Source organism: Oncorhynchus keta, chromosome 21 (genome assembly GCF_023373465.1).
Source record: "Oncorhynchus keta strain PuntledgeMale-10-30-2019 chromosome 21, Oket_V2, whole genome shotgun sequence".
Lineage (NCBI taxonomy): Eukaryota > Metazoa > Chordata > Actinopteri > Salmoniformes > Salmonidae > Oncorhynchus > Oncorhynchus keta.
Window position 1 is genome coordinate 521,060 of NC_068441.1, and position 20,347 is coordinate 541,406.

General features: G+C 43.9%; 1 protein-coding gene across 8 annotated transcripts in view; it reads left to right on the top strand.

The window, feature by feature from the left end:
* The first annotated feature begins 1,330 nt into the window (after positions 1–1,330).
* Positions 1,331–20,347, top strand: part of LOC118399905 (rho GTPase-activating protein 15) — a 55,268-nt gene continuing 36,251 nt past the window's right edge. For 3 of the 8 annotated variants that reach the window (XM_052473195.1, XM_052473200.1, XM_052473201.1), the window contains exons 1-5: positions 1,332–1,673; positions 12,565–12,685; positions 14,974–15,393; positions 17,348–17,549; positions 17,714–17,938. In XM_052473195.1, the coding sequence (XP_052329155.1) occupies positions 15,100–15,393; positions 17,348–17,549; positions 17,714–17,938 (721 nt within the window). In that variant the 5' untranslated portion in view covers positions 1,332–1,673; positions 12,565–12,685; positions 14,974–15,099. Of the gene's footprint in view, positions 1,674–12,564; positions 12,686–13,411; positions 13,556–14,313; positions 14,333–14,973; positions 15,394–17,347; positions 17,550–17,713; positions 17,939–20,347 lie in introns of those variants that run through there. The other 5 variants (XM_052473199.1, XM_052473198.1, XM_035796121.2 and 2 more) reach the window with 5 other exon arrangements.

Here is a 20,347-nt window from a genome sequence, read left to right on the forward strand (position 1 = left end):
GAGACACTCTAATGTACTTGTCCTCTTGCTCAGTTTGTGCACCAAGGCCTCCCACTCCTCTTTCTATTCTGATTTGAGCCAGTTTGCTCTGTTCTGTGAAGGGTGTAGTACGCAGCGTTGTATGAGATCTTCAGTTTCTTGGCAATTTCTCACATGGAACAGCCTTCATTTCTCAGAACTGTGCCGTCTGTTTTGCTAAATATAAGGAATTTGAAAGGATTTCTACTTTTACTTATGATACTTCAGTATATTTAAAACCAAATAATTTTAATCATGTAGTATTTTACTGGCTGACTCACTTTTACTCGAGTCATTTTCTATTAAAGTATGACAAATGGGTACTTTTTTTCCACCACTGCCTAAAGTATTTGCCAAATAACCCCCCAAAATTGAAGTTCAGAGTTGTTCTGGGTGGCCATGTCTGAGCCCAAGTAGAGTATAGCACTCTCCCTACTCTTTCAAAGAATAACCGCTCTTCCATGCTCTCCACACGAAGCAGCATATAGCCTTCTAAGCAAAGAGTAGTAACATAATAAAACTTCAGTGTTTCCCCTATATGCATTTAGCAGTGGTGCACCACCGCTGCTAAATCGTGGCAGCCACTAAAATCGCGGCCCACACTGCAAAAATAATATTACATTTATTTTCGTAAACTTTGTCGACTACAATAAGATAATGTATGGGAAAAAAAGATAGTGTGCCCTTACTTATTATCAAGCTTGAATTATTTGAATCAACTGGGGGGCAGTTTTGGGAAAACCTGATTTACAGTATCAAGCAAAGACATAACGTATAACGTTAGCTCGAGCCATCAATCAATTCGTCTGACTAGTGATAACTAAATTCAGCATGTGTTGGTAAGCAAACGTAGCTAGCTGGCTAACACCCCCAACTAGTTTATTACCATCCCTTAGTGGTTGACATGTTGAACGTCACAGTTCACACCTTCACACAGTGCGAATTTCGTCACTCACTCACAGTTCCATTTGACCGCCTGTATTCAAATGCGTTTGTGTTGAAATACGTAGCTATATTCGACTCGTTAAAGGACTGAAAAATCAAGAAATATAAAAAAAGATAAGACAGCATGAAACTGCCAGTGACTTCATGCAACCACTGTTTAATTTCCCATTTGCAAATGGCGCATATTGTAGTATTCTAAAGCATACCACATCCATAAAAGCGATGCAATCAGACTCTACATAAAACTACAAATTCTATCAGTATGAAAATAAATTTAGCGACAACAAACTGACACGCTAACTTCCCCAAATTCTGATTGGTTAATGAGAAATCACATGGGACTTTTCAGCCAATCGATGGCCAACTACGTTGATGTACTGTACCGAGACATCGTTTTATCTGAACGAGAATTAATATGATAACCAACAGGTTTAATTACAGGTATTAATATTACAAATCTATAACAGTGTGCACATTTTATACACATTGAAACAAACCCTCACCAATTTGTGAAGCTACAATGGATTTCAGTTTTTTAAACTGCATCACATGATAGAGGATAACTTGATCAAGGCACAAATAGCACACATCACTGGAGGCTGCGAGTGCGATGATTTCTGGACATCGTTCGCTCGCTACTGAATGGTCCGGATCAGTTTTTTAAAATTGCAATAATAATTGATGACACTCGCTGCACCGACCTCCTAAAGGTGAGAAACGGGTTTCTTGTAAATGTTCTAGTATTTGGAGACGCATATATGACAAGTAAAAAAATGAAAATAAATGTATAAAGTAATTTAGAAAATAATACTTTTAAATTATGTCAATTATCTAAGTGTTTCTAAGTAATGTTGATGTACTTTATTCTTACTTTACAGGCATATGTTATTGTAGTGTTATAAATAGATCTAAACAATCGTATTAATAAACTTATTGGTTGCTTGCATGCACTTAAATGCAGTGACAATGAAGAGGCTTACATTAGCAAATAAACCGGGGTTATGCATACTTAATGTGAAATCAGGTGAAGTATAGCCAATTATGTGCATTATGTATGATGGTGCAATATGTATGATCTCAAGCTGACCGGGTGTCTGGAGCCAGTGTAGGCTTGTGGGTGAAATCTCATCTTTTGCCCTTACATAGAGGCTCAACTCAAAGTTGCTCTGTTGTTGACATGTTACGCGTATACAGCAGAAGTTGTTAGTGCTGTCAAATTTGAGTGTTCATAATCCCCCCGCCTCCGAAACATATTACCACACTAGAATGTTAAATGTTTCACCAAGTTCTCTTCGTATTTTTCATATCCTGTAGCGTATGGTTTGCTTAGTCTTAGTCTCTAACAAAAGTCCCTTTTACAACAGGATATCAAGCATAGCTTGTGGTGTCCTTTGAGGTTGGGAGTGTGAGCTCAGCTTTGTGGTTTTAGATGCACTGAGATGATCATCAATCTTCAGTTGTACTCTTCTATATTTCACCACTGCAGTAGAATAGCATATTGTATTATTCTTCAAATCGTCTCCTCAGTTTTCCTTAGCTCAAATGGCAAGAAATAATGACGCAAATAATCTATAAAGGCTTTGAAGCAGTCTGAGAAGTGAGAAGCCTCTTTGTCTGTAGCCTAGTCTATTGCACATTTGCATGTTTCACTTACACTACTTTGACTAAGGTACAGCCAACAAAAAAGCATGTACAGGATCAAATTGAATGGGAACAGTTAGGCGCATTGTGTTTTCATTTAGTTTGGTAATCTGTCTCAGTAGACCTAGGATTTACTTTCTCCCTAGCTATTTTGTAGCCTGCTCATAGCTAACTGTTACTGCACAGTTTCAGACACACACACACACACACACACACACACACACACACACACACACACACACACACACACACACACACACACACACACACACACACACACACACACACACACACACACACACACACACACACACACACACACACGCTGCTCATAGCTAACTGCACACACATACAGCCTTGAACGATTATACTCCACCAAGTAGGGTTGCAACTTCTGCTGATTAAAAGCTGCTTGCCTTGCCCTGTGTATTAAGTGAGTGACTTCTTGGTTGCTAGTGAGAGTGAGAGTTCATGGCTTTGATTGCATGATCTCCCCTCTCTGTTGGTAGTCTCTCTCGTGACAGCCGTAACATTTTTTTTTGTAACCTTTATTTAACCAGATAGGCCAGTTGAGAACAAGTTCCCATTTACAACTGCGACGTGGCCAAGATAAAGCAAAGCCGTCCAACAAAAACAACAACGTAGAGTTACACATGGGATAAACAAACGTACAGTCAATAACACAATAGAACAATCTTTATACAGTGTGTGCAAATGAAGTAAGGAGGTAAGGTAATAAATAGGCCAAAAGTGGCAAAGTAATTACAATTTAGCCATTTACACTGGAGTGATATATGTGCAGATGAGGATGTGCAAGTAGAAATACTGGTGTGCAAAAGAGCAGAAAAACAAATATGGGGATGAGGTAGGTAGTTGGTTGGATGGGCTATTTACAGATGGGCTGTGTACAGCTGCAGCGATCGGTAAGCTGCTCTGACAGCTGACGCTTGAAGTTAGTGAACTTCAGTGATTATGTCACGTTCTGACCATAGTTCTGTTATTTTATTCTTTGTTTTAGTATGGTCAGGGCGTGAGTTTGGGTTGGCAGTCTACGTTTGTTTATCTATGTTAGTTTTTGTGTTCGGCCTAGTATGGTTCTCAATCAGAGGCAGGTGTCGTTAGTTGTCTCTGATTGAGAATCGTACTTAGGTAGCCTGGGATTCACTTTTGGTTGGTGGGTGTTTGTTTCCGTGTGAGTGTTTTGTCCACATGGTACTGTTTCGGATTTGAAAATTCACGTTGTTATTTTCTGTTTAGTGTTCTGAGTTTGAATTAAAAATCATCATGAACACTTACCACGCTGCGCTTTGGTCCGATCCTTACTCCTCCTCAGACGAAGAGGACGATATCCGTGACAGATTATTGCAATTCGCTCCAGTCACTGGCCGCAGAGAACTGGAAGGAGAGGCGGCCAAAGGAAGAGTTGGCTTTGGGGATGACCAGTGAAATATACCTGCTGGGTTGTGTGCTACTGGTGGGTGTTGCTATGGTGACCAGTGAGATGGGATAAGGCAGAGCTTTACCTAGCAAAGACTTATAGATGACCTGGAGCCAGTGGGTTTGGCAACAAATATGTAGCGAGGACCAGCCAACGAGAGCATACAGGTCGCAGTGGTGGGTAGTATATGGGGCTTTGGTGACAAAACGGATGGCACTGTGATAGACTGCATCCAGTTTGCTGAGTAGAGTGTTGGAGGCTATTTTGTAAATGACATCGCTGAAGTCAAGGATCGGTAGGATAGTCAGTTTTCCGAGGGTGTGTTTGGCAGCATGAGTGAAGGAGGCTTTGTTGCGGAATAGGAAGCCGATTCTAGATTTAACTTTGGATTGGAGAGTTCACTGTCTAGCCAGACACCTAGATATTTATAGTTGTCCACATATTCTAAGTCAGAACCGTCCAGAGTAGTGATGTTAGTTGGGCGGGCGGGCGTGGGCAGAGTTCGATTGAAGAGTATGCATTTAATTTTATTTAAGAGCAGTTGGAGGCCACGGAAGGAGTGTTGTATAGCGTTGAAGCTCGTTTAGAGGTTTGTTAACACAGTGTCCAAAGAAGGGCCAGAAGTATACAGAATTGTGTCGTCTGCGTAGAGGTGGATCAAAGAATCACCCGCAGCAAGAGTGACATCATTGATATATACAGAGAAAAGAGTCAGCCCGAGAATTGAACCCTGTGGCACCCCCATAGAGACTGTCAGATGTCCGGACAACAGGCCCTCCGATTTGACACACTGAACTCTATCAGAGAAGTAGTTGGTGAACCAGGCGAGGCAGTCATTAGAGAAACCAAGGCTGTTGAGTCTGGCGAATAGAATACGGTGATTGACAGAGTCGAAAGCCTTGGCCAGGTCGATGAAGACGGCTGCACAGTACTGTCTTTTATCGATGGCAGTTATGATATCGTTTAGGACCTTGAGCGTGCGTGGCTGAGGTGCACCCGTGACCATTTCGGAAACCAGATTGCATAGCGGAGAAGGTACGGTGGGATTCGAAATGGTTGGTGATCTGCTTGTTCACTTGGCTTTCGAAGACTTTAGAAAGGCAGGGAAATGATGGATATAGGTCTGTAATAGTTTGCATCTAGAGTGTCTCCCCCTTTGAAGAGGGGGATGACCGCGGCCGCTTTTAAATCTTTAGGAATCTCAGACGATACGAAAGAGAGGTTGAACAGACTAGTAATAGGGGTTGCAACAATGGCGGTGGATCATTTTAGAAAGAGAGGGTCCAGATTGTCTAGCCCAGCTGATTTGTAGGGATCCAGATTTTGCAGCTCTTTCAGTACATCAGATGTCTGTATTTGGGTGAAGGAGAAGCGAGGGGGTGGCTTGGGCCAGTTGCTGCGGGGTGTGCAGAGCTGTTGGCCGGGGTTGGGTTAGCCAGGTGGAAAGCATGGCCAGCCGTAGAGAAATGCTTATTGAAATTCTCGATTATCGTGGATTTGTCAGTGGTGCCTGTTTCCTACTCTCAGTGCAGTGGGCAGCTGGGAGGAGGTACTCTTATTCTCCATGGACTTTACAGTGTTCCAAAACAGTGTGCCTCCCTGCCATCCCTGGTGGATCAATGGTCTCTTTGCTTTTCACATTAACATCAAGTAGGGGATGTGATTCTGGGTGTCGAGATTACTCTGTTGAAAACATGCTGTTTTGGGTTCATTGGTGAATCTCAGTCTTTAGCCTATTGAGAAGAGATTGTGCTGGATTGAAGTAGTGTCCTATGGAGATAATTTTTGTGTGGCAGCCAGTGGTTTTCAGATTGTAATGAGTACAGGATTATTGTTTAGGGATTGGGATATTTGGGTAATCTGGAGAATTACTATGGTCACTGTCAGTGTGCGTGTGTGTGTGTGTATGTGCGTGCGTGCGTGTATGTCTGAATGCATATGTCTGCATGCATAGGTGTTGTGCGTGTGTTTTTAAGCTCAGTGCTATCAGTGTGATTGTCTGCAGCAGTGACCTTCTCTGGGGAGAGAGAGGGAAGTAACACAGGCCACAACAGGACAGGCCACAGAAATCCCCGAAATGTCACTCCACTGATCTTCTTTTAAAGCTCACAGCCAAAACACAATTTCTTAGTGTAGTTGTATGTTGTTCATCCCTCACATGCTGTCCAAATCCCTCACACGGACTCTTTCATCTGACAGAAGGTTAGACCCTTTTACTGGTCTTACTGCAGTCCTACAAACAGACAGACAGTGAGCGGGATGGGGAGAGAGAGAGGTAGAGGTAGAGTGAGATAATGTCATGCAGACATCCATGTTTGAACTGTTTATACCATATACACTTTTCTAGGAACCTGTACTAAACACTATAAATGATTGTGCTTATCTGTGTAGCCACTGTGTTTGAATCTGCATTACCCAGAGAGGTTTAATGCACTGCAATGGTCCCTGGCGGTATCACACACTATGTGAGTGATTCACTCTCTGTGATGTTACTATTGCAGAAAGTGGGTCTTTGACTTTGCTGATAGCTTGTGACAGCTCTGTGCCTCATTCCCATCCCTGGTGGATCAATGGTCTCTGTGCTTTTCATCAGAAACATCAATGAATGAGCTGCAGGCTTCTGAGAGGGGCAGGGAGGCCTGTGGGAGTCAGACTGAGGCTCAGCCAATGATGTGTGTATCTATGGGCTCAGCCTCTCTAGTCTTCACCCAGGTTGCTGGAGTCATAGGAAGATTATATGTCTATGGTTGGAGTGCTGTTTGAGTTCAGAACCTTCTGGAAATGAAAGGTTGGTTCTAATTCTTCCCATTTCTTGAAAACTGCTATGTTTCTTTCACCCCTGATGATTTGAAAAGTTAGATTTAAACAAAGAAATCCATTTGAAATGCAGGAAATAACAGTATGAGTTGCAGCCGAACTGGATTTGTGCTGAGAGTTGTTCTATTGTTGCATTGAAATATACAGATCTAATTACTAGTTTCATTTATTTTTTAGAAAATATCTATTTATAAATGCTGTCCCACCTTTTGATATCACAACCAAACATACACATTAAAAGACTGTAGAATGAATGTTCCTTAAAGACATACTCCAGAACTTTGGCAACTCCTGCTTTGGGCTGGATGTGTCAATGTGTAGATCATTGTTGCATAATTAGTGTCTTACCTTAATTAGCCATGAAATCCCTGGTTTGAAAGCAACTGTTTTTCTGGAGTCTGTGCTGATCCATTTTGCCCCACATGGGCCTGCCGCCTAGCAATTCCAGTTCAACGAATGAGCTTTAGCCCCTCGCCATAATGAATGATGGCTAGCAAAGTGCATATCATGCGCCCACAGCAGAGCGAGAGAGAGCAATGACGTGGTGCACATATCTTGCTGAGATGTACATCTGTCCAAATGAAAGATAGCAAGCCATATATTAGCTATGGGGATTCTTTAATAATGTAACAGCACGGGCAACGCCATTGAGGCTATCTCCATTTTTAAGTTGCTTGCACTATGCTCTACCAATTGAGCTACAGAGAACCACAAAAAGTGTAGAGTATTAAGATGCATAGCCAGCAGGGTGGCTCCAACCCTCCAAGATCCCAAACATTGACATTTATTTGACCAAAACATAGATGTCTTTAATGTGCTACACTGTACTGCACTATACTGCAATGTACTGTACTCTACTTACTGAGCGTACTGTGTTCCACTATACTGTGCTGTATGCTACTGTGATCTAGTCTACTGTATTGTACTGTACTCGAGTTTACTCTATATGAGTTTCTTACAATTGAAGAAAGGGCCAATGGACTCTTGATCTAGTGGCCTTGGTCTGGAGACCACTCATGATCACATACAGTAGAAGTCGGAAGTTTACATACACTTAGGTCAAATCCACAAATTTCTTGTTAACAAACTACAGTTTTAGCAAGTCGGTTAGGGCATCTACTTTGTGCATGACACAAGTCATTTTTCCAATTGTTTACAGACAGATTATTTCACTTATAATTCACTGTATTACAATTCCAGTGGGTCAGAAGTTTACATACACTAAGTTGACTGTGCCTTTAAACAGCTTGGAAAATTCCAGAAAATGATGTCATGACTTTAGAAGCTTCTGATAGGCTAATTGACATAATTTGAGTCAATTGGAGGTGTACCTGTGCATGCATTTCCAGGCCTACCTTCAAACTCAGTGCCTCTTTGCTTGACATCATGGGGAAATCAAAAGAAATCAGGCCAGAAAAAAATGTAGACCTCCACAAGTCTGGTTCGTCCTTAGGAGCAATTTCCCAAAAAAAAACAATAGTACGGAAGGACCACGCAGCCGTCATACCGCCCAGGAAGGAGACGCGTTCTGTCTCCTGGAGATGAACATACTTTGGTGTGAAAAGTGCAAATCAATCCCAGAACAACAGCAAAGGACCTTGTGAAGATGCTGGAGGAAACAGGTATAAAAGTATCTATATCCACAGTAAAACAAGTTCTATATTGACACATCCTGAAAGGCCGCTTAGCAAGGAACAAGCCACTGCTCCAAATCCGCCATAAAAAAGCCAGACTACGGTTTGCAACTGCACATGGGGACAAAGATCTTACTTTTTGGAGAAATGTCCCCTGGTCTGATGAAACAAAAATAGAACTGTTTGGCCATAATGAGCATCGTTATGTTTGGAGGAAAAAGGGGGAGGCGTGCAAGCCGAAGAACACCATCCCAACCGTGAAGCACGGGGCTGGCAGCATCATGTTGTGGTGTTGCTTTGCTGCAGGAGGGACTGGTGCACTTCACAAAATAGATGGTATCACGAGGAAGGAAAATGATGTGGATATATCGAAGCAACATCTCAAGACATCAGTCAGGAAGTTAAAGCTTGATTGCAAAATGGATCTTTCAACTAACTGACCCGAGACAGGGAATTCTTACTCGGATTAAGTGTCTGGAATTGTGAAAAACTGAGTTTAAATGTATTTGGCTAAGGTGTATGTAAACTTCCGACTACAACTGTACATTTGGTCTTTCAATTGTCTGGGTCTGGATCTTGGGACCAACGTCCTGGCAAAAAGTTTGGTCTTGGCTCCTCGATATTACCGGAGGCTTTGGTTTACTAACCAGAAGCAACACAATTGAAAGAAGATAATGCTTTTTGATATATTTGCTGATCACTCCCAACCCATAGGAATAACCACCCAGCGGACTAATTTTAAATGGTGGAAGCTCTCAATTGCAATGTCTATACTAAAATGAGTTATCTCGATCTAGAGATCTCATCTCCATTTAATCTCTATGATGGACACTTGACGCAGATAACCCTGTTATTTTTCCAAAATAATTATTTAGAGGCATAAGTAATTCAGTCAATCCAACAGGTTTCAGATTCATACAATCCACATTGAGCATTTTACAGAGAACAATACAGAGTATATATATATCTAAATTCAATGTAAAGGTTTAAAAAATATGGTTAAAAATCATGTCTTTACTATTTTATTAATTTGGTATGCAAATACAATTTCTAAAATGATTCTGTTATAGAAGGTTAATCAAAATGATCACTACTGTGCATGGTTCTCCCTTTACTGCAACTTTTACACTATGTTTTAGTAGTGACAAATTTAGTGGGGTTGTAAGGAATTCAGGTAAATATTTTTAATATGCAATAAAACAAAGTGTGTGAGTAGTATATATGTCTACCTAACATACTGTATGCTGGAAGTCATGTCTGCTGAAAGTTTGGTAAAAATAGGATACAATTTTGATTTTTTTACCCAATCCCTAGTTTGTAACTCTTATACAGAATGACCCATATAGGGGATAGGATGCCATTTGGAACAAAACCTTACTATAATGCTAAGCTGCATGTCCCTAATGGTCCTAAAAAGAGAAGCCTGAACCTGATATGGCCTTCGCCCTGCTGGCAAATTTTAGTAAGCATTAGTTAGGATTTAAAATTATATCACATTGCATAAACCAACGTAAGAATGCAGTATTGGCTTAGTAATAATATTAATCTGTTTTAAACACAAGTTTCACTATGAATTCCAATATACATACTGTACATGCAATTTTAAACTCAATCAAGCTATTTCTGAATAGCTTGGTGAGGTTCTGGATAATATTGCCTGAAAGTTACATGCTATAATACTCGCAAAGGCATTTAGTAAATCAGACAGGTCATTTAGTCCTTATTGAGTAACAGCCACAGGTTGTGAATGGTTGCTACATAGATTTGCCATAATGCTGAGTGCTATTTGTTAACGCATGCACGCACACACAAAATGTATTAAGTAGATCACCCTCTCTCTCTCTCTCTCTCTCTCTCTCTCTCTCTCTCTCTCTCTCTCTCTCTCTCTCTCTCGCTCTCTCGCTCTCTCGCTCTCTCGCTCTCTCTCTCTCTCTCTCTCTCTCTCTCTCTCTCTCTCTCTCTCTCTCTCTCTCTCTCTCTCTCTCTGTCTCTCTGTCTCTCTCTCTCTCTCTCTCTCTCTCTCTCTCTCTCTCTCTCTGAATTGAATTATTTCTGAGCATCCAGCAGGCTTTTTTTTCTGCCCTCCTTCGTTTCATAAACAAAACAATAACAAATGTGCTGGGGCGAACAGTGGCGCTGTTTCCCCTAATGCGGATTCCAGCTTTAACCAAGCTGCAGGCCAAGGTTAAATCTAGGCTTGGTTTTCTGTATCGTAATCACGCCTCCTTCACCCCATCTGCCAAACGAACCTTGATTCAGATGACCATCCTACCCAACACTTTTATTCCCCGCCCCCTGCCCCACAGGATGCTTTTTGCCACTTGCCAGGCATCATTGTAAATCAGTTCTTATCTTAATTGCCTGGTAAAGTAAATGAAATTACAATAATCATGCTCCTCTTCCAGCACCTCAATCTTTCTCTAATCCTGACAGGCTAGTCTCCGACAGGGACCCATATTGACCCGAAACGGAATCCTATGCCCTGGTCAAAAATAGTACACTATTTAGGGGTTAAAGTGGCATTTTGGACGCATCACCTCCAGAGAGTGTTTCAGTGATTCAGTGTCTCTCTCTCTGGTCTGCTCATCAATGATTCACACAGCAGTGAGAGCTGAGAGGATGAGAAGCTGTTTTGGCCCGGGATGTAACAGCCCCATGCAGGGATGTACCAGCTCAGTCAGTTTGGACAATCTTCACAGCTTATCTTCAAATAGGAGTGGTATTGCAGGGTTGAAGGGAGGGCCACAGTTGTTCATTTTAAGTTATGTTATGTTATATTATATTTCATAAATATTTATATCAATCATGGTAATCAGATCCAATGTGATATGCAGCAAACAAACACGTGTTCGGTCAGTAAACAGTAGGGTCCAAGCCGGAACCCTGATGTTGTGTGTCAGTCACGCTTGTCTTCAAATAGTAGTCAGTGTCATTGCAGGGTGGAATGGCAGGGAGGGACAACTTTTGATCCTTTGACAATTATCAACTTAATATTTGTGTTTAAATTTAGTGTGGATTAACAAAAACAAGGACAATTTAATCTAGGCTAATCCATGATACCTGGCACATCAACAGCAGCTAGAGAGACAGACTAGCAATTAGGACTATACCCCGTAGTTTGTGGAAAGTGTGACATTTCCAATTTTCTCCATTCCGCTTCTTCCTGACTCCCCTGAAAGGCTAGAAAATAAAAATAGAGTAAGAGAATGCATTGTGTCTCTGTGGGTCTATGGGTCAGGCATGATAGCCAAGGACATATAACTCATACCCATAGAAACAGAATTCCATATCTCAGACCCAATGACTCTAATGGGGTTTCCCTTTCTATTTCTATGCTCATAGTACAACCAGCACGTCACGCAAATCGAATGTGATTTCCAAGTAGTGGCAGTGACAAATTACACTTCTTTCCCAAGTGTTCATTGTTGCGTGGTCTTTGTTCTAGTTGGAGTTGGAGTTAGACTTGAGGAGTTTTAAGGCCTAGCTCTGTTGATTTGGTAGTTGGCTCTGTTGACCATTCAGACAGCTCTGAGCTATAAGCACGGAACAATAATCAATGGCTGGATGATCAGTGAGGCGAATGGCCTAGGCTGTTTGCGACACGTGACAGGGGCCAAACACACACGCACACACACACACACAGGAAGGCATGCACGGAGGCAGAGGCCCACACACATATACTCTTCTGGCAAATTGGTCCTGAATGGGAGGGTAGCATTAGTTACTAGGGTTCACTGAGCTCATCCAAGATCCGTCAACTGGGATTAGGAGTGTGTGTGTGTGTGTGTGTGTGTGTGTGTGTGTGTGTGTGTGTGTGTGTGTGTGTGTGTGTGTGTGTGTGTGTGTGTGTGTGTGTGTGTGTGTGTGTGTGTGTGTGTGTGTGTGTGTGTGTGCGTTTGTGTGGCGCATTTGTGTGTGCCTTAGTGTGTGTGTCAGTTGGCAGTGCCACTAGCCTCGTTAACTCTCTATTGGGTAGTCCCCTAATCCTCCCTAAAGCAGAGCAGATGATAAGACTCGCTGCTGGGCTAACGTATGACTGACTAGTCCAATGTGTCTTCATTGTTTTGAAAGGTTGACTGTTGACTGGCCAGCTGGGATGTTAGTACTGTGGCAGATTGCATCATAAACCCCCCACCCCCTCCATCTTTACTGCTGACCAGCTAACCGCAAGACTGGCCACAACACAAGCATGGTGATTACATCTACGTCTCTCTCATATACATGAATTTGTGCAGGCATGCATTCACAATATAATACACACACAAGAGTGCATGCAGTCTACAGTGTAACTGGATGTTGATGTCTGTCTGAGCTGGACTGTTATTTCTCTCTCTATCTTTATCTGTTTCTCTATTTTTCTCATTCTCTCTCTCTCTCTCTCTCTCTCTCTCTCCCTCTCTCGCTCTCGTTCCCTCTCTCTCTCCTTTTCTCTGAACACCCCACCTCTCTCTCTCTCTCTCTCTCTCTCCCTCTCTCGCTCTCGTTCCCTCTCTCTCTCCTTTTCTCTGAACACCCCACTCTCTCTCTCTCTCTCTCCACTGTTGTTGTTGTTGCCAGGCCTGAGTCATGTGGGGCCCTCTCTAACTGGCACAGCCTGGCATGGGGGTTAGCTAACTGTCAGCTTCACCCACCCCAGTTCTGAGGGTCCGTCTGCCAGCATATGTGTCTCTCTCACTGTCTGTCTGTTTGGGTGTGGGGCTTTAGTCTCAGTTCTCAGAACCCAGAACCAAATCTCTTGTGGGTTGGCCAACTATATTTATATAAATAGTATGTCACAAGATAGCAGTCTCAACCTGGCTTTCTCTCTCCATGCTCGTATTATTGGCCAACCTGTTGGCCAACACGGTCATAACAGGGTTAGCAATCTCATTTGTTTCCTAATTTGACTCATTCTGGTATTGAGTGGAACAGACATAGCGATGGCCACCAGTGTCGAAAGCTGCAGAGGAAAAAGAAAAAGAGGAGAAATATGACCCCGCCATACACTTTGGATGTTGATGCTCTGAAAGTGGTTTCCTGTTTTTGTGCTTGCCCTGCTTCTGTTCTGCTTTATATCTCACACGTATGTATGCATGTTTATGTATATGTGTGTATACAAATGAATATATCTATTTACCCCCAAAATATATGGGGGATTGGAAATGATGCAGACAAATACATTGATGGAAGTGACAATCTATCCGCAATATTAAATCTGATCCACCCCCCCAAAAAATAAGAAAAGATTTAAGCAAATATAAATCAAAATCTCCTGCTAGAGCTTCTGATAGAAGTCTAGACATAGTCAATGGATGGATGGATGGATGGATAGACGGAGAGATAGAATGCTAGGATCCAGTCTCGGAACACATATGTGAGGGAATTGGGAATCCCATCAGCTTTGATGCTTTACCTGCTGTGTTTACTCTTGTCAGCTGGCGCACACTAAAACAGTATACAAACGCACACACACGCACACGCACACGCACACGCACACACACACACACACACACACACACACACACACACACACACACACACACACACACACACACACACACACACACACACACACACACACACACACACAAACAAACATACGCAAGCATGCACAAACACACAGGCCTCACATAGTGCTTTTTTAAATTAAAGTGCTGCTGTGCTGTGGATTATGAGAGATAGAGATCCTTTTGAAACCTTTTTGAGTGCAATATTTACTGTGCGAGAGGGAGAGAGAAGATAGAGAGAGGAGGGAGAGAGGGAGGGTGAGAGAGAGAAAAGGCCTCAGCCTCTCTGCCGGTCTGGAACTACTGCTGTGGGCTGCTCTCAGGATCTCAGTCTCAAATGGGTGTTCTGTTATGTAAGTGGGTCTGGTAAGGGCAGAGTTGTAAATGTGTGTATGTGTTGTTATGGTTGGTCGGTGGACAGTTTTAGTTGTCTGATGATGCCATGGATAAAAAGGATTTAGATACTGGTTGGTTGATCAGCACACTCTGTTTTTTTCTCTCTCTCTCTAATTGCATGAGCTCCGTGAAACAAATGAAGGATTGCAAATCAATTGCAATGCCCTCTTTTTAGAATAAAATTGCTTTGTAACATAATTACTACTTGCTGTTTATATTATGCGATGAAATGGTGTGGATCCGTAACGTTTGTTTGCCGGTTAGTACACAGCTTTGTTGTGTATTAAGGCCTTGTATAGGGGTGGCAGGTATCCTAGCGGTTAAAAGCATTGGGCCAATAACCGAACAATCGCTGGTTTGAATCCCAGAACAGACTAGGTGAAAAATCTGTCGATATGCCTTTGAACAACACACTTAACCCTAATTACTCATGTAATTGGAGAAGAGCGTCTGCTAAATGACTAACATGTAAATGTATAGAGATCTAAGTTTAATATTGGCGTCTGAGATGATGATATTAAATGGTGTGGATATGTGATGCTTGCCATATTTTGTCCATATTTACATTTAACCCAGTTCTGTTCTGTTTGTGTTTCAGAGCATGGCGCTGGCCTGGCAACAGTCATCGCCGTTACCCCGTGCCAGTGTCACCTGTGACCCCACCCTCGCCACCCTTCCCCTTGTCCCCAACACCCCCCACTGAGCCCCAGTCCATCCATCCACCATGCTGTCAGGCAGCTGGCGCCGCTCCCCAATAGCCTCACCCGCCAAGCCCTCAGCCACCACCAGAGGGAGTATTACCAGTGTGAGCAGTGTATCCAGCAGGGGGAGCCGTGCCAGTGTGAGCAGCAGTGTTAGCAGTGTGAGTGTGCCTACTGTGTGTGGCGTCCCCAGTGGCACGGTGGTGTTGGAGGCTCAGTATGACTACCAGTACCGCGGGGCAGATGGACGACAGGTCTGCATCCGAGAAGGGGAGCGGTTTATTCTGCTCAGGAAGACGAACACTGACTGGTGGCAGGTAAGGACATCCTGTGTGGCTCGTTTGGTACGAGCGTGGTGCTAGGAATCCAGCTGGGATTGCATATTATAAAATGTATTGGGAAAATCCTTACTTCCACTTAAGTCAAATTTAAACTTAGTCATGTATGGATGTCAATGGAAGCTACGTGCAAATTTGACTGAAATGAACGTTAGGATTTGCCCCTAAATCGTTCTAGATAAGAGCATCTGCTTAATGGCATATATACTGAACAAAAATATAAACACAACATGTAAAGTGTTGGTCCCATGTTTCATGAGCTGCAATAAAAGATCCCAGAAATGTTCCATACGCCCAAGAAGCTTGTGCACAAATTTGTTTGCATCTCTGTCAGTGGGCATTTCTCCTTTGCCAAGATAACCCATATACCTGACAGGTGTGGCATATCAAGAAGCAGATTAAACAGCATGATCTTTACACAGGTGCACCTTTTGCTGCGAACAATAGTTTTGTCACACAACACAATACCACAGATGCCTCTAGTTTTGAATGTGCTTGCAATTGCTGACTGAAGGAATGTCCACCAGAGCTGTTGCCAGAGAATATATGTTAATTTCTCTACCATAAGCCGCCTCCAATGTAATTTTATAGAATTTGTCAATACACCACCTGGCCTCACAACTGCAGACCATGTAAAACCACGCCAGCCCAGGACCTCCACATCCGGCTTCTTCACCTGTGGGATCGTCTGAGACCAGCCACCCGGATAGCTGATGAAACTGTGGGTTTGCACAACCAAAGAATTTCTGCACAAACTGTCAGAAACCATCTCAGGGAAGCTCATCTGCAAGCTCGTTGTCCTCACAGGGTTCTTGACCTGACTGCAGTTCGACGTCATAACCAACTTCAATGGACTAAAGCTCACCTTCGATGGCCACTGGCATGCTGGAGAAGTGTGCTCTTCAAGGATGAATCCCGGTTTCAACTGAACCGGGCAGATGGCGTCATATGGGCAAGCGGTTTGCTAATGTCAACGTTGTGAACAGAGTGCCCCATGGTGGCGGTGGGGTTATGGTATGGGCAGGCATAAATCAAATCAAATCAAAGTTTATTTGTCACGTGCGCCGAATACAACATGTGTAGTAGACCTTACAGTGAAATGCTTACTTACAGGCTCTAACCAATAGTGCAAAAAAGGCATTGGGTGAACAATAGGTAAGTAAAGAAATCAAACAACAGTGAAAAGAGGCTATATACAGTAGCGAGGCCATAAAAGTAGCGAGGCTACATACAGACACCGGTTAGTTAGGCTGATTGAGGTAGTATGTACATGTAGATATGGTTAAAGTGACTATGCATATATAATGAACAGAGTAGCAGTAGAGGGGTTGGGGGGATTACGGACAACGAACACAATTGCATTTTATCGATGGCAATTTGAATGCACAGAGATATCGTGACGAGATCCTGAGGCCCATTGTTGTGCCATTCATCTGCCGCCATCACCTCATGTTTCAGCATGATAATGCATGGCCCCATGTCACAAGGATCTGTACACAATTTTACGAAGCTGAAAATGTCTCAGTTCTTCCATGGCCTGCATACACGCCAGACATGTCACCCATTGAGCATGTTTGGGATGCTCTGGATGTGTACGACAGCGTGTTCCAGTTCCCGCCAATATCCAGTAACTTCACACAGTCATTGAAAAGAAGTGGGATAACACTCCACAGGCCACAATCAACAGCCTGATCAACACTATGCGAAGGAGATGAGGAAAATGGCGGTCACACCAGATACTGACTGGTTTTCACTACTATTTTAAAGGTGTCTGTGACTAATAGATGCATATCTGTAAAATCCATTTATTAGGGCATAATTTATTTATTTCAATTGACTGATTTCCTTATATGAACTGTAACTCAGTAAAATCTTTGAAATTGTTGCGTTTTGCGTTTATATTTTTGTTCAGTGTATATATTTTTATTACCAGGTTCGGAGGATTGGTGCAGCCAGTAAAGCCAAACCCCTGTATGTCCCGGCTACGTATGTGGTGGAGGTGCCCATCACTCCTCTGTCGTCAGTACGACAACATGTCAACAACAATATGTCAAACCACGGCAACATGAGACTCCTGACCCGGTCATCTCTCTCTCCCTGCTCTAACTACCAGTACTCAGGTACGGGGGTGTGGGGTGAGTACGGGGAGGGGGTGGAATGGGGTGGGGTTGTGTGTGTGTTTTCTGTGTCATACGGTCAATTAATCTCCATGGTCCCTTAGCTAATACAAACATGTAATAAACACACACATCGATCTTATTTCGTTCACTCTTCTCCCTCTCCTCTCCTTCCACAACAGTGGCCAAAACCTTCTGTCGTTCCATGGAGGACATCAACTCTCACAGTGCCTTCAGAGGAGTCAACTGTCACAGCCCTACACCAGGTCTGGGAGGAGGAGGGGGCCACTTCCCAACCATGCCCCTCGCTGCGCTCCTCTCCAACACTGCTACCTATTCCACCGGACAACTGATGGTCCCTGGGGGCCCCCAGACCCCCATGGGCCACTCGGCCCCCATCCCCCGAAGTAAGATTTTTCTTGATAATTAAAGTACATACAGTACAAGGCTGGCTTTGACTTCATGGTCTTAATGCTTCAATTGTTGTGGCCTTTTATGGGTGGTGCTATCGCCTTTTCTTTTTTGGACTACATAGAAGGCTGCTCCAGCCGGAGACAACAACACATACATTGCATTCGGAAAGTATTCATACCCCTTGACTTTTTCCACATTTTGTTATGTTACAGCTTTATTCTAAAATGGTTCAATTGCTTTCCCCTCATCAATCTATACACAATAACCCATAATGACAAAGCAAAAACAGATTTTTCAGATTTCCACAATGTGATATGTCACGAGAATCGGATGGGAGCACAGGACTTCCTTCAGGTGCCTGAATGCCGCTTCAGCCTCATCCGGACATTTCACTGTTTTTGGGAGGAGGGCCCTGGTCAGATCGGTAAGGGGGGAAGCTATAGCCGCAAAGTTGGGGATTAAAACTAGCACCTGTAGATCTTGGCTTGGGCACGCTGGGCCTTCTCCATATGTTCCCTTAGCACTGGCCATATGCCTGTCATCCGCTCCCTCATCCTTTTTACGTGTTACACTATGCTGCGTAAGGGGGTTGGCTGGGCTTTCCACACATCCTTGGTGAGATCCAGTAGGTCGCGTGGTCTCCTCCTGTAGAGGAGTTCAAAAGGGGAAAACCCAGTGGAGGCTTGGGGCACTTCTCGGATCGAGAACATTAGGTGGGGTAGTACCTGGTCCCAGTTCTTCCCATCCCACTCAATGACCTTCCGCAGCATTTGTTTGAGCGTCTTTTTGAACCGTTCGACGAGCCCATCAGTCTACAGGTGAAAGACAGAAGTCTGGATCTGCTTTATCTGTAGGAGAGCACACAACGCTTTCATTAGTCGGGACATGAACTTGGTACCTTGGTCGGTCAGGATCTCGTTCGGGATGCGCACCTGGCTGAAGAGGTGGAACAGCTCCCAGGCGATTCCCTTGGAGACTGCCGCCGATAGGGGAATGGCCTCGGGATATCGGGTGGCATAATCACTATTACCAGGATGTACCGGTGTACTCAGGACATTTTTACCAGGGGGCCCACTATGTCCACGGCGATGTGTTCAAACGGCACTCCGACGATTGGTAGGGGTACCAGCGGGTTCTGGAAGTGTGCTTTTTGCCCTGATCCACTGCTATCACTTGAGCTGCTGTGGCTTTCAAGTTCAGATCCTCCCACTGGGTGGTCCCGAACTGTCCCCTCAGGGGGATCAGGGCAGGTGTCTCAGTGTTTCCCTCAAAATCGAGGAGGGGGAGCATGGGCTCCTCTTCAGGTTATTCACCAGGTAAGGTTGGTTCCGGCGCCCCGTTGGACCCCAACTCCGGGTCGGTAGGTAAACACTTACTTCAGGGCTGCTCAGACGCCGGTCCGTCCCCGCTCTCGTCCGTCTGGCAGCTTCTTTGTGGCGTTACGATGGTGGCCTACCCGGTCGAATACCGCTTGTTGGCATCGACTCCTCTTGACCTGGGCAATTCCATGCGAGGTGAATCCCACGATGGTTTGGTTGTCCTCCTGTCCCCTCCGACGGGTCTCCCCCTGGTGGCTTGTCCACGGTACACCACAATAAGTATTCAGACCCTTTACTCGTACTTTGTTGAAGCACCTTTGGCAGCGATTACAGCCTTGAGTCTTCTTGGGGATGCAAGCTTGGCATACCTATATTTGGGACGTTTCTCCTATTCTTCTCTGCAGATCCTCTAAAGCTCTGTCAGGTTGGATGGGGAGTGTCACTGCACAGCTATTTTCAGGTCTCTCTAGAGATCGGGTTCAAGTCCGGGCTCTGGCTGGGCTACTCAAGGAAATTCAGAGACTTCTCCCGAAGCCAACCCTGCGTTGTCTTGGCTTTGTGATTAGTCTCGCTGTCCTGTTGGAAGGTGTATCTTGGATCTCTACTTTGCTCCGTTCATCTTCCCTCGATCCTGACTAAACACCCAGTCACTGCCGCTAACAAACATCCCCACAGCATGATGCTTGGCATTCAGGCCAAAAAGTTCAATCTTAATTTAATCAGACTAGAGAAATGTGTTTCTCATGGTCTGAGAGTCTTTAGGTGCATTTTGGCAAACTCCAAGTGGGCTGTCTTGTGTCTTTTACTGAGGAGTGGCTTTCATTTGGTCACTCTACCATAAAGGCCTGATTACTGGAGTGCTGCAGAGATGGTTGTCCTTCTGGAATCTGTGCCTCGAAAGCAATCCTGTCTTGGAGCTCTACGGACAATTCCTTCGACCTCATGGCTTAGTTTTTGCTCTGACATGCTCTGTCAACTGTGAGACAGGTGTGTGCCTTTCCAATCACGTCCAATAAATAGAATTTACCACAGATGGACTCCAATCAAGTTTTAGAAACATCTCAAGGATGATCAATGGAAACA